This window comes from Hetaerina americana, unplaced genomic scaffold (assembly GCF_022747635.1).
Source record: "Hetaerina americana unplaced genomic scaffold, ioHetAmer1.1.p SCAF_8, whole genome shotgun sequence".
Lineage (NCBI taxonomy): Eukaryota > Metazoa > Arthropoda > Insecta > Odonata > Calopterygidae > Hetaerina > Hetaerina americana.
The window spans coordinates 44,415,993-44,433,041 of NW_027287427.1; the positions used below are offsets into that span (position 1 = coordinate 44,415,993).

The 17,049-nt window shown below is 39.6% G+C and overlaps 1 protein-coding gene across 1 annotated transcript in view; it reads left to right on the top strand.

Annotated features, from left to right (window-relative positions):
- Positions 1–5,354: 5,354 nt before the first annotated feature.
- LOC139698004 (microtubule-associated protein futsch) overlaps positions 5,355–17,049 on the top strand; it is a 51,588-nt gene continuing 39,893 nt past the window's right edge. Inside the window, exons 1-3 of the mRNA XM_071596860.1 lie at positions 5,355–5,376; positions 5,781–5,995; positions 6,918–7,079. Coding sequence (XP_071452961.1) covers positions 5,355–5,376; positions 5,781–5,995; positions 6,918–7,079 — 399 coding nt within the window. The remainder of the gene's footprint in view (positions 5,377–5,780; positions 5,996–6,917; positions 7,080–17,049) is intronic.

Consider the following 17,049-nt stretch of genomic DNA (forward strand, 5'->3'; position numbering starts at 1 on the left):
GACAAATGCCTTAATTTGCTTGGAGATTATGTTGAGAAGTAGTTTAAAGTATCCTCTTTCAAATAAAATTTTTTATGTTTGTTAATATTTACTTTTGTGTCTTTATTTCACGAACGGGTACTACTTTCCGGATGACCCTCGTATTTTTACTTTAGTCAGCAAAGGCTCGTGATGGAATTTAATATTATTGGTAAACATTAATTTTCTAGAATGTGCAAATCTGAATTTTAAACATTTCTAGTAGCACTCCATGTTGTTTTTGAAGTGTGATTTTAGTGAATTTTAAATTTATGATCACGCATTGTTTTACCAAATATTTTTTATGTTTTCAAAAATACTACCTTTTTATGTTCGGTAGGCTGTGACTTCTCTGCAGGTGCAAACATTCGTATTTTTTTCCTTTTTCGATGGACTATCCGTTTTTCACGCTGTTCAACGTTTAAGCTAGCTAAATGTCTTCATTTTGAGTAATTTAATATTACATTATGATAATCAGGTAGTTATAACGTTAGCTGGTCCATGTTTCTTCCACGAATGTGGTTAAATTATAATCGTTTTGCTCTTTTTATTTATGTGATGGTGAGCGTAAAAAAGTCACAAAAAATAATGAAATTCAAGCGTAGGTAACGTCATCTAAAAGCATACGACCCAAATGTGCCGTGCATTGGGTTCCACAAGTTATTAAAAATCTATTTAAAAACAACTGATCTTTAGATCTTTCTTTGAAGCCAATTTGAGACTTACGAGGGCGGTTCAGTAAGTACCCGTGTAAGGAATGAAGAAACCATTTTTTCAAAAACATTTTTTTTTATTTTTCAACATAGTCCCCTTTTAGAAGGATTCCCTTATCCCAACGTTCCGGCCATTTTTTTAACCCCTCCAAACAATAGGATTTGTCGAACTCTCCAAAATACGCCTCTATCTCGGCGATAACTTCCTCGTTTGAGCTAAATTTTTTTCCCGCGAGCCATTTCTTCACGTTAGGGAATAAGATAAAGTCGCAGATTTAGAATCGAAGTCTTCCCTTTTATCTTAATCCTCTAATGGCGAAACAATATATAAGATTCTCCTTGGTGAATAACATGTAAAAATGGCTTAAACTGAAAAATGCTAAGGATGTTAGCCCTTGAACCAGATGTTGCGCCGGCGCACAACAGCCAAATTATTGTTAGAAAAAGGGCTCAAAATTCTTAAACCATTTTCACATGCGATTAGTTTCACTTACTCGATTAAATGTTTGGGGAAAAACATTGCAACTTCATATTCCCTTCTTGTTTCTTCACACCTTGTTGTAATTTTGTGAAATCTGTGCCGCCACAAAAAATTATCAAAATAGTGAAAAATGGAAAGCGAGCGTTAAATTTTATTTTCCCGAAATGGTTTTCGAATTTTATCAACTGAGCAGCGTCTTTTGAGTCGGATACGTTATCCCGAAAGATTTTCTCGGGCGACAATGGAACAAAGAGGCAGTAAACCGCAGGGCTGACGCTCGGTCCCTAATTAGAGACCTTTCCCCTATTTTTAAATAAGTCCCTAAAAGTCTCACTTGTACAAACATTGCTTGAAAGTCTTTCAAATGACAAAGGTCGTCACAAGCCTATAAACAGTATCAATCTCCCTTGGTAACCTGCCTTCAAAACTTCTCTAGCCCTAGTCTCTCTTCTTTTCCGAGTATTTGTCATGATTCAGTGTACTTGAAGTAAAGATGTATTGAATTGTAAAGGGGATTTGCATCCATTTAACAATCCTCCGGTCAGGTTATATTCCCCTCCTCGCCTCTCTCAAATGGAACTGGTCAAAATGTTGCACACTGCCCCTATTTTATTTTTTAGGTTTTTTACGATAACGGTTATATATATACATTATTCATCACAGTTCAAAATTCACTGAATTTTTCATAGTTAATTATAAACCACAACAAATGATTCCTTTTTGAGAATTGTTCATCTTTTACGTGACTCGTATACTTGGCTATCAATTAAACCACATCTTTTGGCGACCTTCATTTCTTTGCTTTCTAGATGCAGCACCTTTGTTTTAAGGAAAACGATACAATAATGTATCAATATTATTAGCTTTGACTGAAAAGGCAAAATTATTGGATTAAATGCAGTTCAGCTACTCTTTCATTCACTGTATTTTGCCTATTTAATGGTAGGTTTCGAAAGGGTCCTGGACCACTGTTTACAATCTTTCTTTGCCCTACATTATTTCTTTACTCTTTCGTTCATTACTTCTGCCTGCTTTCATACGACTGCAGAAGTCTGCTCTGTCTTCCTTTTCCCCGCTTACCCAACGTTCTCCCATCACGGTATTCAGCATACCATTACCTTTCAGTATTTCCCTCACCCATTTCTGCCTTTTTTCGAATCCCCCTCAACGTGAGCATGACTAATTTCCAGGGATAGCCATGCCTTTCTGACCATTTACTACCACAAGATATATTTAGAGAATTATGTTTTTGATAGATTCATATTAAACAGATCAATTGAACCTCATTGTACAATCAAAATCACTTGTGAGTAGTAGAGAGGACGTTTTAAGGTATAATTGTATGCAATGGTGTGAGGAACTCCTCAATCAATGGTCTGAAATTCTAAGTTGTTGAGTTGACCAATTTTTTATCTCAGTGTAGGTTGTTAATTATTCAGTAATTGCACTGTTGCTGCAATATTAATTTCTAAAGATTTGCCTTTTTAATTGCCCCTGTTGGAATGATATTGTTCTGAATGGGGAGCATTATTTGTACTTGTGGAAGCACTGTGTAAATATCAACTTCCCCTCTTTCCTCTATACATTTTCAACATTTATTTCTGCTCTAATCCTTAATATTGGCGAAAACAATTTCCATAATTGGTCCGTTATTTAATTCTGAAAGTCTCTTGAATTTGCTACTACACCAAGTGGAAGTTCTGATAAACCGAGACAGTTCCAGAAAATAGGAACATTTGGCGGTCCTGAATGCGAGACACCTGCCGTTACCGCCCACCAGGACATTGTTCTGGCTGGCAAAGGGGCGGTAACAAAGATTTCCGATGCGTCGGTTGAAATGCAAGTCGGCTGGTTCCTCGCTCTGATTCTCCATTCCCTCTTTTTCTTCTTCCGCCACAGACACAAAGAAGCGGCGCTTCCACCCGCTCCGAGGCCTCCGGCGCATCTTCCGGCGGAAGTCGCGGCGGTCCCCGGACGAGGGCGGCCGGGATATTCCGCGCGTGCCGGCGGGCGGCGGCGCGGGGTCCTCCGCCCTCGGGGGCACCCTACCTTCGGACGACCGCAGGGAGGCGGCCGCAGCCTGCGGGGATCTAGACGAGGCGTACCGAAGTCGGTCCGCGTCCGAGCTACTCTCTGGGGAGGAGGAGGACGAGGAAGGGAGCCCGGAGGAAGATAGCCGGAGGAGAAGGTGAGTCCGCGCCGTAGAACAGTGGTTATGAGAGTATCATTGAAACACAGGCAGTCGCCGCCTTTTCGACTGGTCGCGAGCTTGAAAAATGCGACGAATTAGCGGTACGACGAAAAGCGAATCAGCATTTTACATATGAATTATTCGCTTTCCTTGGATTTTGGATTTTCCTGTGCAAAATGAGCATCAAGTTTGTCATTGAACACATTTTACTTTAATTTATTTCCCTGCAGATGTATCGACGACATCATTGAACCTATAATCACATATTTCCCCATCTGTTGAAGCACCATCCAGTTTGTTATGTGAATATTTCATCAGCACATGAATGCTCCATTTGAATGAACATAAAGCTATTATTTGCTATTCATTACATAGGACCCACATTTTACACTTCTAACATATTGGCTTATTTTTGTTACAGTAACTACTTTGTGAGGCCTTGCAAACTAGCTGCTTATTTCAGTTACCCTGCCGTTGCCATGAGATGTTTTGTTATTTTTGGTTTTATTTCCAAAAACACAAATTTAATCCATTGTTCATGCACTAAAATAATTCTTCTGCTGTCCGTTTTATCTGCCATCATTAATGTTCCAAAATCCAAGAAACAAATTGGCACAAAAACATTTCATATAAATGTCCCGGAGCAGACATTTCAAGGCATGAAATTGATGAGCTCACAATTCTGGACTAAGGACGATATCTCAACCAATTAATTATTTTGTGCATGCAGTGTATCAAATGATAAAGTAAGAATAAAACAATTAATTCAGTCATTTGATTTGATAAGTAAGTTTTGGATGTACTTAAAAGTCATTACTCTTGATCATGGGTTAATAAAGTATTTTTTATTCCGCTCTATTTTCTTCTTTGACTCAACATATTGTTTTCAGTTTGTACCATCAAAAATTATTAACTGAAAATTGACATGCATCAAAGCCAGTTGTCATGCTAAATGTCCAATAAAAATATGAATCAACTAAAAATTGTCCACTGATCTGGCACAATTGTTTTAAAAAATCAACTCATTACATTACATGTGTGCGCTTTCCACCTTTCTCACTTTTATTAACATATGAGTTGCATGTGTAATAACCTTTTTTCAACACAGGTCTGTATTTTATACATTTTGGACGTGATTAATGTTTCAATCTGTAAATATTTTTCCCACTTGTACACCCACTTTCCATTGTGTACCAATTGAAACAAGTGGAGTTTTCAATTGGCTTAGGTAGATTACCTCAAATTGTGTTGTACGAGATACATGTAACTCATAAAAACAAAGAAAACTGAAGTTTCATTTGACATTTTCTCTTTCTGGTAACCTGAATGCCCATAAGGATTTATTATTCCACTTATGTCAGGCAATTAGGTTTCTCCAGAATGAAAATATGAATTTACATGACACTCACTCCTTAGGTGAGACCACATCCTTGACCATTGGGGGGGGGGGGGATGCAAATTACCTGACTGAAACAGTCAAATTTTTTGGTGAAGAACAATATGGATTCAATTTAGAGTTTTATTTCAAGTACAACACCTTAATTCTTAAGAGTTCCTTACAAATGAAGACACATGATGATCTCATTTTGTTCCCTCTAAGGGTATTGTTTATATTTTAATGTTCATCCCATACTAAAGAGGCAAAAAGAGTGACTAAAAAAAATCTGATATTCATTCATTGGATAGTGGTTGCCCACTACTTTTTAGCCCCATTCTGCAGTTGATCGTCTTCGGATATAAACGTTTTGGGGAACATTGGTGAAAAGATATATGTATTATGAACAATTAAATACCAGAGTTGATGATGAAGCAAGGCCTCATTGAAGATTTTCTGTTTATTTAGTATTTCTTTTGCTGTTAAATGTGTGCCCACAATTAGTCTGAATATTGAATTTAAGGATTTACTTGATTTAGCACATAACACTCATGTTATCCTAGAAGTCCCTAAGAAATGGCTGGTTTACTTGGAGAAAGTAAGTAGAAAAAATTAAAAGTGGGATATCAATGGTCGCTTAGTGAAAGTTGGAGAGGTTAAAATAATTCTTATGAAAAAAAAACTCATGATGAAATTTCCTGAAGTTTGACTGAATATATTCATTATTTTATGTAACCTCTAGGTTCTTCAACCAATAAAACTTCCCAATGGCAAAATCCAAATGGCTTTTCCCATTGAGAAGTTTTATTGGCTGTTACCCTGGAAAATGTCTAGGATTAGTTGATCTGGTGTACCAAAAAGATAATGATTATTAGACATACCCGACATGTACTGCCATAATGATTAGTAGGCATATTCTGTATATACTGCCTGCATAGCTCTAAATACATGCATACATATATCTTTGACGTAACAGTGTGTTTATGTGTATGTTTTATTCAGTTTGGTGTCATCTCTTTTGCAGTGGTTGCAGGACATCTGGAGAGATCTTCCAGGACAGTCTACGGCACAGCGTCTCCCATGACAGTGTGTTCTCATCTGGGGAGCGAAGGGTGTCCAGTGGAGGAGGGGGGAGTGGGGCCAGCAGTGGGAGGCCTCCACAGCCCCTGGCACCATCGTCATCTGCACAGCAGGTGGCCGCGCACCAAAGTGTCAGGGTAAGTGGGCATTGGTGTATTTTTGGAGATCTTCATGTTGATATACCATCATTTGCTGGCTTTGCGCATGGAGAGTTACAGGCTCTCGGTTATTTTGGAGCAGGTGTGCTCCAAATAGAGTAGATTTTTTCTGGTACATTCTAGGTTTTAAGCTTCAATAAAAAATAGCTGTTGACATCATGGCATAGTTGTATTATTGTATTTGTAAACTCATGTTTCAAAATTTTAACATATTCCTACTAACCTACCATGGCAAGGGATACCTTTAAGAATTGCCATATTTTGTAGATTTCACATTAATGTAAGCATGATCATTGTCAGGTACACATTTATTTGGGAAACGATAGTACTTCACATCCTTAAAGCATATTCTGTAGCTGTCCTGTTTTTATCAATGTAGTCTGAGTTCTGTCAAAATGGCTATCCAAAAATTTTTTTCCAAAAATGGAAACACTGATATGAGATTGCAGTCCTGGATGTGCCTTAGCATGAAGAATAGAAAAGTACTGTGGCTTCACTTTTTAGATTTTTTAACTCTCCCAATTCCGAGCCACTAAGTATATTATGGAAGTTGACACTATTTCAATACTTAATCTTGATAGTTGATGGTATTCCAGTGAATATCTCTTGTTCACCCTAGAATTTGATTGCACTTGGTACTTAAAAAAATGGATATGTTTAAACTTGAAGGTTGTTACCAAAAAAGATGTCCTATAACTGAGTCTATACTCTACAGTCACAAGAATTCTTCATAATAGAAATCTATTTTGTCATGGGTAGGCTGATTTAGTTATCACATGGGCCCTGATTTCAAGGTCTATGTTGGACAGCGGGTGCCCATGGAGATGGGACGGGAGGAATAAAAAGCCTGAGCCAAATATTCCATGTTGGAATCAATATTCATTGAACACTCACATGCAAGCCCCTTTGTGGTTCAAGTGGACCACCTGGATCCAAAAACAGGACTGTGTTGGGAAGGGGAGATATAGCATCTTCCAGGGAGAATCTCAATGATATTGATGCTGCACTAGGATTGGAGGAGAGGTTGGCTGAGGGGAGTAGCTCTCTGGGTGGGGACTTGCTTGTGATGTGGGCGCTTTGCCATTTAGGCTTGGATTTTGACCACCATTCAAATCGATTTTTGCCTTAAAGTTATGTAGTAGACACATTCTTCCTCTTGTCTGCATTAAAAGAATAACAGCATATGGTCATTTCTCATAATAAACTCCGACAGGTTGGGTTTTATGTTCTCAAGAGTTGAAGGCCAATGAAAATTTTATTCTGTGCGGAGGGATTTTGAAGTTTTGACTAATGTGTGCCCATAATGTAGGAATTTGGAGAGCCTAGTATCTAACAAGAATTACTATCTCTGCTGCAATGCCAATTACACAGTTTCTCTCTGGAATTCGAAATAGCAGTGATATTTTATAAACAGTTGCTTTAATTGCTTCTATCGCACTGGTATTTTATGCATTGCCATTTGAATTATATGCTGTTCTGTGAAGCCATTGCTGATGGACCACTTTTGATAACAGTATGAGTGAAGTGTTTCCAAACTGCTTAAAATTATGTTCATGTACTTGTGAACTGAGCCATGACAATGAGTACATTATTAAATTATGACTGACTGCAATGTCTTGATCCTTATTTCTCAAGCTTAGACAGTATCGCATTGAATTCCATGAATGAAGGGATGTGATTTATGGTCTGATTTAGGGTGTTGTGTTTGGATATGCCTACCACTGTATGTTATATCCCTTTTTGAGCTCCATCAATGCGGCATCATTTGCTTCCATAGCTATACACCATGGGGGAATGGGATCATAGCATGCTGCTATCCTTATATAGAAGAAAAATTATTTTCATGCGGTGAAATGGCTAGGGTCTTCAACATAAAAGCTTTGGAACTAGAAATTATAATATCAATTCCTAAGGATAAAGGGAATTTTAGATCATGTTTTGTTTATTCTATTCCCAAAATTTTGCAACCCTGATAAAGTTCTGAATAATGAATCGGAGAGGATTAGAATGTGTCAAGCTCCAGATTGCATTTGGTATTGCTCAGAGAAGCCTTCACCTTTCTATCATTACTCTTTGATCTAAAGAATTCCTACTTTAGACACACTCTCTCTCTATGCTTTATGTGATAAGTTTATTATGTATTTTTGTAGCAAGTGATGTGTGCCTATTTTGTTTTATTTAAAAGGAAATCCATTTTTCTAGGATGATTCCCGAAGTTTGCAATAGTTATGTTTATCAGTAGTTATTAGTAAGGTCATCAGCATTTCTTTTTCATTCATCTTCTCTTAGCTATCCTTTGTGAGCCCTTTTCAGCTTTACTTTCATACCATCCATTAAAAACTTAAACTTGGCTTTTCATTATGCCTCCAGGCCTCAAAATATGCTTGGTAAGATAACTCCTTACCGCTTAATTGTTTCCAGGCTGCTACTTCTCCTTCAACATTTTGTAGATGAGCCTTGGTAGTAACTTGACTTGATCTTTTCAAATTCGTAATTGTCTAGAAGTGCCATATTTTCATTGCTTCCTGATTTGTCTTTACTCTTCAGGTACCTCTCTCCACATCTCACATTGACATAGGGATAGAATGCATAAGTTAACCCTTGATAAAGTTGTTTAATTTTTAGGTTAATTTTGTGTATGATTTTTCTTCTCATGGAACATGTTTATGGCCTTTGCCATTCATGTATTGTGTCCTTGCACTTTTCATCAAATGTAGACCTGCTTCCAAATATCATAATTTTTCCACTTCTTCCAGCATTTTTGATTCCTCAATTAGAAATTTGAATGGGCTTCCTTCCTTCAAAGACAGTTTATCATTCGTTGTCGTTCCATTTTAATCTTCAAGTTACATGCTTTATAATTTTTAAACTGTCTAACGTTCAAAAATCAGACTAATTTTACTATCAAATGTAAATCATAACTGCTCTTTCAGCTTAGCTGGTATTTAAATCATTCGTAACTTGAAGAAGTGATGAAAAATACTACTTGGAGATGCCATTATAATAATGATTATGGTTTAAAACACAAAATCCAGTATCCTACTCTACATCAGATCCCTCTTCATCTCTGAGTATTTCTTCCTCCCTTCATCCCATCCAACATCTCTATCCTGTTCCTTCTCTTTCCTCGTTTGCCCAACATTCTCCCCTCTATTACAGTCTTCAACATCCCACTGCTGGTCAATACCCCCTTCATCCACTTTTCCTGCCTCCATAGGATTTCTCCCAACAAACCCCTCTCTTTGCCCACCATACCAAGTACTTCCTCGTTTGTTTTCTTCTCTGTCCATTTCACCTTCTCCATTCTTATCCACACCCACATTTCAAAAGCCTCCAATCTATGTCCATCCTCCTGCTTCAATGACCACGTTTCCGCCCCGTACATAGCTATGCTCCATATCAAAGTTTTTACAAGTCTTTTCTTAATATCCTTGCTCAACATCCCCGTCATCAACCCCCTCCTCCTTGTGAAAGCCTCTTTGCCTAGCGCAATTCTTCTCCTTACGTCCTTACTACTTTGACCGTGTTGGTCCAAGACACTTCCGAGATACATAAACTGTTCTACCTGCTCTAGTTTTTGCCCTCCTATTTTAATGTTCAGCTTAGCCTTTTCCTTTCTAGAAAATCGCATGACCTTTGTTTTATTAATATTGATTCTTATCCCATACCTGTCACACTGAATTTCCAATTCACTCAGCAATGCTGGCAACCCCTTGGCTGACTGACAAAGTAAACCTAGGTCATCAGCGAACCTAACTGATTTTATGAATTCCCCTCTGGCCTTCATTCTTATCACCAGCTCATCCCATGCCTCTTTAATCATTTCCTCTACACACAGGTTGAACAGCAATGGTGATAATGGGCAACCCTGCCTTACACCCCTTCCTAACACTGCCCATCCGGACTCCCTGTTACCCACTCGCACCTGAGCAGTCTGAGACATGTACAGGTTGTGGATTAGCCTCCTTTCCCTCCAATCTATTCCTATTTTCTGCAATATACTCATTAGTTTTTCCCAGTTCACTCCATCAAAAGCTTTTTCGAAATCTACGAAACAGGCAAATACCTCCTGGTTGTGTTCTATATTCCTCTCGATTAATAATCTCATTACTGCAATGGCATCACGCATACCTCTCCCCTTCCTAAACCCAAACTGATCATCCCCTAAGTAAACATTTGCCCTACTCTCTATCCTTTTGTTTATGATCCTGAGAACAACTTTAGCTGCGTGGGATATCAAACTTATTGTCCTATAGTCCTCGCATGATGTAGCCTTTACCTTTTTCGGAATAGGAACTAAAACTGATCTCACAAAGTCTTCCAGCCAGATTCCTTCCTCAAAGATACTATGAATCAGCCCATATAGCCTCTTCCTCCCACATTTGCCTAAACATTTCAGTAGTTCCGCAGGAATGTTATCCACTCCCACGGCCTTATTTAGCTTTATCTCCCTTAATGCCCTTTCTATCTCATCGTCGAGTATGCCTGGACCTAAGCTGTCTTCCTCTACGTCATTTTCTTTTTCAAAATCTAACTTTGTTGGTCTAAGTTCTTTACTCTACAGTTCTTCTATATATCTATATATTCCATCTCTCAAATATATATATATATATATATATATATATATATATATATATATATATATATATATATATATATATATATACATACATATATATATATGTATGTATATTTAGTTTTCATATTGATAGCATCTTAAAAAGTTTTTGTCTATCTGTAGAACATTTCTCACAACAAAGAGCGTGTGTACTAAGATAAGATTAGGAATTGATTCATCAAAACTTATATGCACGGTACACTTTTCTAAAGATGTGAGATGTGGGCAATTGGAGCAGCTGGAAAAAGAAGGTTATTAGCGATGTAATATAGTGCAATCATGAAAATGAAAAGGGTAGATGAGCTACAGATGAAGTACTCAGAAGAGAGGGTCACGAGTGAAACTAATGGAGGAAACTTAGGGGGAAACTAATTCAGTACATTTTGAGGGTAGGAATTACATAGGAAGGCTTGGAATTAATTACAAGAAGCGGGTCATGGAAAATGTTGGTGCAAGGAGCTATGAGGAAATTAAGAGAGTGGCAGGGAAAGCGAAAGTTCGGAGAGCTGCTATGAATCAATTTTTTCGCTCAAGCAAATGGGAAAAAATCAATAGAATGTTCTTTTTGCCAGAGCATTGCATAAAATGGTACGCCGCGGTCAAAATCCAGCTGGGTTTTCGAAACGATCGAAGTTAATTACTACCTTTCGTACGAATATCTAAATAACTTGGTGCGCATCTCTCGGAAGCCCTGCTGCTTGTACAGGTTATGCTCGTATAGGTTATGTTAATCATGGCTGAGGTCACTACCATTATACTTCCTGTGTTTTTTGAACTCTGATCCTTGCTGCAATCGATATGATGCCGTCGTCGGCCATCGACGGATGACTTACGGTAAAAACCCGTCCGAAATGGAACGTCAACATCCTCCCTCAGGTTTTCATCCCACAACGACACACGCTTCTCGGTTTCCGGCTTCGCGTTCACCGAAACACTCGTCAATTAATTCGCATCCACTTTCGCTTGTGGAAGCCGGACGGCGGACGACGCGTGGAAAGCGTTAGTCTTTTTTTCCTCCCGCTCCGAAGCAGTCCGTTTCCTCTTTTGCTTTCTCCTTTTCTTTCACGCTCGGGGTAATTCCCGCGGGCGGAAATTCGCGCGCGATGCCCTCTCCGTTTCCCGACTCTCATGAGCGCGTATTGATGGGTTTCCGGTTCATTCAGGCTCCACTGATGACCGTGCGCTTTTTTCTCGGCAATTGCATGTTCGCGCTCGTAGTATGTGCGGACGCTGCGTAAGTACACACCCGCACACACACCGGCGCACGCGCGGGCACGTCCTGATATACTCACGCCAAGCCGCTGTTCGTCCGTTAACGGTGCACTGGGGTTCGTGGTAGAATGTTGACGCAACGTGGATGCGAGATCTGTTAAAAAAAATCATTCGCCGACTTGGGGCAGAGATGTCGTCGAGTATTGGGTATTTCTCCATTTCTTCTGCGTTCGGGACGAACTATGGTGGTTGGACGCCAGTTAATTCAGCGTTATACGAAAGTTATTTGTATAAATAAGGGTCTCTGTATACTCATTTAGGTTTGAACATTTTTGTCCTGACATATCAGCGACCTATGACAATACGGGCAATCACATGCAGTCCTCGGCGGCTACCGGCCTCCTACAATGGTCCTGTCCCGCGTCGGTCTTGGCGTCATCTTGACATTTTATGGGATGTTTTCTTATTGTTTTCGGTGATAATGATCCTCGCACTGAAGACCATAATAGCACAATAGGCATGATAGTCGAGTGCATTGTTCTCCAGGCGGATACAATTGTTATTGTGTTTTACTCTTTGTTGTTCAACTTATTCCAATTCATTATCGATAAATGAGGCGTGGGGTGTCGGAAATCGAACGTAATATTGTACGGAAAGGTAGCGATTTTCCACGACAGGAATATTGATTTCGGCCTATCTAGGTTCTTAAGTCATTGCTTCATCATCAGGCGAAGAGAAAAACGGTCGCCTCCCATTTTCCACCCAAGGAAAAACGGAGGAAAGAAATTAATTTAATAAACCAACGTACCTTATTTACTCACACCACTCTCTTTCATCCTCAACATTTCCCGCCTTCCTTTAAGCAGCCTGACCTAGCGTGTATCGCGGCAGATTAAGTCCGCGTCCGCTGTGTAGACCTAGAATAATGGTTGAAAGTAATTTCATTCAAGCTTTGGGTCGCATTCCTCTTTTGTTATGCCTCAAGTGAAAATAATGATATAATTTGTTCCCTTTAATTAGCCTTCCTCTAGAATTTTAATGAATTGACGACCGAGGAATTAATCAGCTGATCGTAGACCGTGGTCGTCTACGTCAAAGCGAAACTGTTTATGTAGCTGCATCATTCTTGATCTAAAATTAAACGATGCTACTTTGTGTGCCCCGGAGGAACCAACGCTTTCAAATAAATTGGGACGCTGCAATTGCAATTTTAAACCCAGTATGGAATATGAATAAGAATATGCATAAGATGTATTGCGTTGGACGATGAAGCTTTCACAAGGAGGAGGGCATTGATGGGAGAAACGTTGAGTAAATATGTTACGAAAATGCTTGACAAAACAATGTGGAGGATGGTTTGTGTGGCGCGGAAACATGGTCATTGATTATAGGTTTGGATTGGTATGTTGGAGGTTTATAAAATGCAGATGTGGAGAATGGTGGAAAAGGTGAAATGGACAGAGAGGTAAAGAGACGAATAAGTGCTAGGCATGGTGAGGGAGGAGAGGGGACTGTAGGGAGAAATCCAAAGGAGGTAGGAAAGATGGATGCAGAACTTTTTGATTGGGGGATGTTGAAGACTGGTAGTTGGGATAATGCTAGGCAAACGAGGAAGGGGTATGAATCGGATAGGGATGTTGGACGGAATGAAGGGAGTATGCGGAATTGGAAAGGGGCTTACTGATGTGTTGGGTATTAGATTGTTTTGTTATGAGAGGGAAGTAAGTGTATCGCTGTACAATTGTAGAATATTTATTATAATTTTTTATTATAAAAAAATTTAGAGTTTATATTAAAAATACCACAGTAGTAGTATTACTGGGAGGCGACCGACAGCTGAGGTCATTTGCGCCATAGGGGATGGGTAGGAAAGGATGAAGAGAAACCCGGCGTCGGCATTAGCCTAGTCTTTACGAAAGGCGCCAAGGGGTCCGCAGCTTAACGCCCCATCCGATGGACGGCGTACTCACTCAAAGTGCCCTCCACAAAGCACCTCAAGTAGGGATCGCAATATCTCTGAAAAATATTCAACACCGCCGGGATTTGAACCCGGGCCCTCTGAGTGAGAAGCCAGTACGTTAACCCCCGCACCATCTCGATCCCATTAAAATTAAGTGGTACTTATTTTTTCTGGTGAAGGAGTTGTCAAATGCCGTAGTTTTTCAGCCATCATATTTATCTGTTATTCCACCGATCATTTAAATCTGTGGTCAACACACTCTTTGAAGGGAAGTGCCTTACTTAAAGTTTCTTGTCGTATCGTGCCAAGGGGTCCGCAGCTTAACGCCCCATCCGATGGACGGCGTACTCACTCAAAGTGCCCTCCACAAAGCACCTCAAGTAGGGATCGCAATATCTCTGAAAAATATTCAACACCGCCGGGATTTGAACCCGGGCCCTCTGGGTGGGAAGCCAGTACGATAGCCACCTCACCATCTCGATCCCCTTTGTTGTCATTACAGAATGGAGGAATTAAATTATTCTATTCCTCTGGGTATGGTGCTCCCTGATTTTAAACTGAGGTAGTGAAACAGGAAACTCATTGCTTTATTGGTAGATGTCAGGACGGTTTCAAATCTTTTCGCATATTATCACTGTCGTTCTATATCGGGAAGCTTTATCGTCCTGCTCATTCGTAGAAACAGTTGATTACCTTTTGAAGAGCAGAAATGCACCACAGTACTTGTTACGTTGAGAACCACTAGAAAAAGTTGAGAAAAGCTAGGGCGAATATTATTTCGACGATAAGACGTAGTCATTTTCGAGTAAATACTTCCCACGTAAGCACACTGTTCAGAGGTCTGTAAGGTGCTGGTTGAGGTACATAGAAGACGTTTTCAAAACACGCAATAACCGATAATATATGGATCTCCAATACGTGGTGAAAATACGTAATTGGGGAGTATGAGATATCACCTCATTTGTTTTCTTAAAGTTAATTAAAAATTGAGTCCTGGCCAAAATCAACACAAGTACAAAATCAACCAAAATGATTAGTTCAACAATAATGCCATGAGAGACTCGTTAAATAGTTGAAGATATCATATGTTTCAACAAAAGGCAATCGGAAATATTAGACTAATATTTATATGCCTACAAATATTTCAGTTTGGTCGTTAAAATATTTAAAACTGCCAATGATCTTTAAGATCCAAGCCTCCTTTCCCATAGCCGTTCATTGTGGAATTCGTGAAATCATTTAGAAAGGTGCGATTTGAATGTTTATACCCGATTTCGTTTTGATGGCTACGTTTTCTCATATTTTTCGCCGATATATGCTAAGATGAGGTTTCCCCCCTTGATTGCTTGCGATCTTTCTACACTCGAGTCATCCGACCGAATGGATATTTGTGATCGTCTTCGAGACTTCAGCGACTTGGCGGTTTTCGTGATTTGGCAAAAAGTAGTACATCCAAGTAGTACCTACAATCCCAGGAAGTATTAACTTCGCAGATTATATTGTTTAATCTCCACTATTTAGTTAATAAATTTGGCATTGGTGTTCGAAATCACATACACATTTCTTCATCCCAGAGGGTTATCCATATTGTTTTAAATATTAGTGAAGCGTATATTAAAAAAACAAATGTTAATATGAACACTAGTAGTGTTTAATGTAATTGTAGTTGGCTGTGATATCGTTTGTTAGATTAGAAGATTTGGTATCGCTCTAATTGCAGTGCGATTGGATTTAAAATTTGGCCAGTGGTAAAGTTTTTACAACCTAATGTAAGAACTTATGCGGGCACCAGGCGATCGTCAGTGAAACGTAATCGGGAACGATAAAATTGAATGCTGTACAATAAAAGAAGCCTTTATGACCTTTGGTAATCACTTCGTTTTCCAAAGCCTACGGGGTGTGTATGTTCAAATATCGATTTCAATTGAAAAAATAGTCATTGTGAGCAACAGGGTGGTCATTGCAGTTTTATGGGATTCCAGTTAATCCTAATTGTTTTTCGTCTGTCTGAATCGGTAGCTGCTGGTTTATTTCCGTTCTTCTTGGGGAAGTTTGGGTAATACTGGGAGCTTTAAAGGTTCATTAAAGCTACCCTTATCAAGGTGCGTAGCGCTTCCTTGCACGTGAATAATTGTTGCTGCAGTCCTTTGACTCGTGAAGGCACTTCAAAGTCACTTCCTTTATGCGAATACTGCGTGGTTTGAGGCGTGCACACAAAACCGTGACGGCGCACATTGATGAAGCAAGTCTCTATATTTCTGGAAGTGTGAAACCTCGTTTCGAAAAATCCTGAACATGAGTGTGACCATTTTTATCCCTTTATTCTCGTCTCAAATAAGCAAAGTTGTTAAGCAGTAATGCAGTAATACTCTTTAATGCCATTGATTCGTTCAACAGCAACTCGAGGCAGCATTCAATAAATATGGAGTGACTGGAAATTGTGGCTTATTATGTAAATAACCCCAACTTTTGCAGTCTCTAAATGCACGCAGGCGATGGAAATCTGTCGTTTAGGTGGTTGTGTTTCAATTTCATTCCCTTTTTTTTCGTCTAACAAAGAACTACAGGGTCCGTACAATTAGTATCGCGACTGGTTCCAAAAATCAAAATTTATTGCGGATATCATTACAATTGCGTAATAATCTTCAAAATACATTCCTCCTGCATCGATACACTTAGTTCGGCGCGTCTGCCACTCGTCAAAAGCCTGCTGGAAGTTGGTTTCCGGAATACTTTTTGAGAGCCTTTGTCGTCGCCGCTTGAACCGCCTCGATGGAGTCGAACCGATATCCTTTGAGCTCCTTTTGAGCTACCCTTTGAGGTAATAACGTTGTCGAGAAAATCTTTATCTTCCTGGACGCAGTCCAAAATTTCTTGCGAAATTTCCACCCGCGACAGTTTTTGTTCCTCGCTGAAGACTTTCGGCTCCAACTTCGCGCACACTTTCCTCATCACAAGATCCTCTGTTACAATGGCACGGACGGTTCCGAATGAAAGGCCGGTCTCCTCACTGATAAGGGCGATGGTTAAACGCCTGTCAGAGTCCAAAACTTTTTTACTTTGGCCACCGGAGCATCGGTTCGAGCGGTCGTCGGGCGTCCGACGGGGTGCTCGTCTTCGACGAGCTCCTAGCCTTCCTTAAACATTTTGTGCGGCTTAAGGCATCATCCCCATCAGCCCGTTTAATGAGTTCAAGGGTCTCCGACGCGGATTTCCCGAGTTTAGCGCAAAACTTCACAGCGT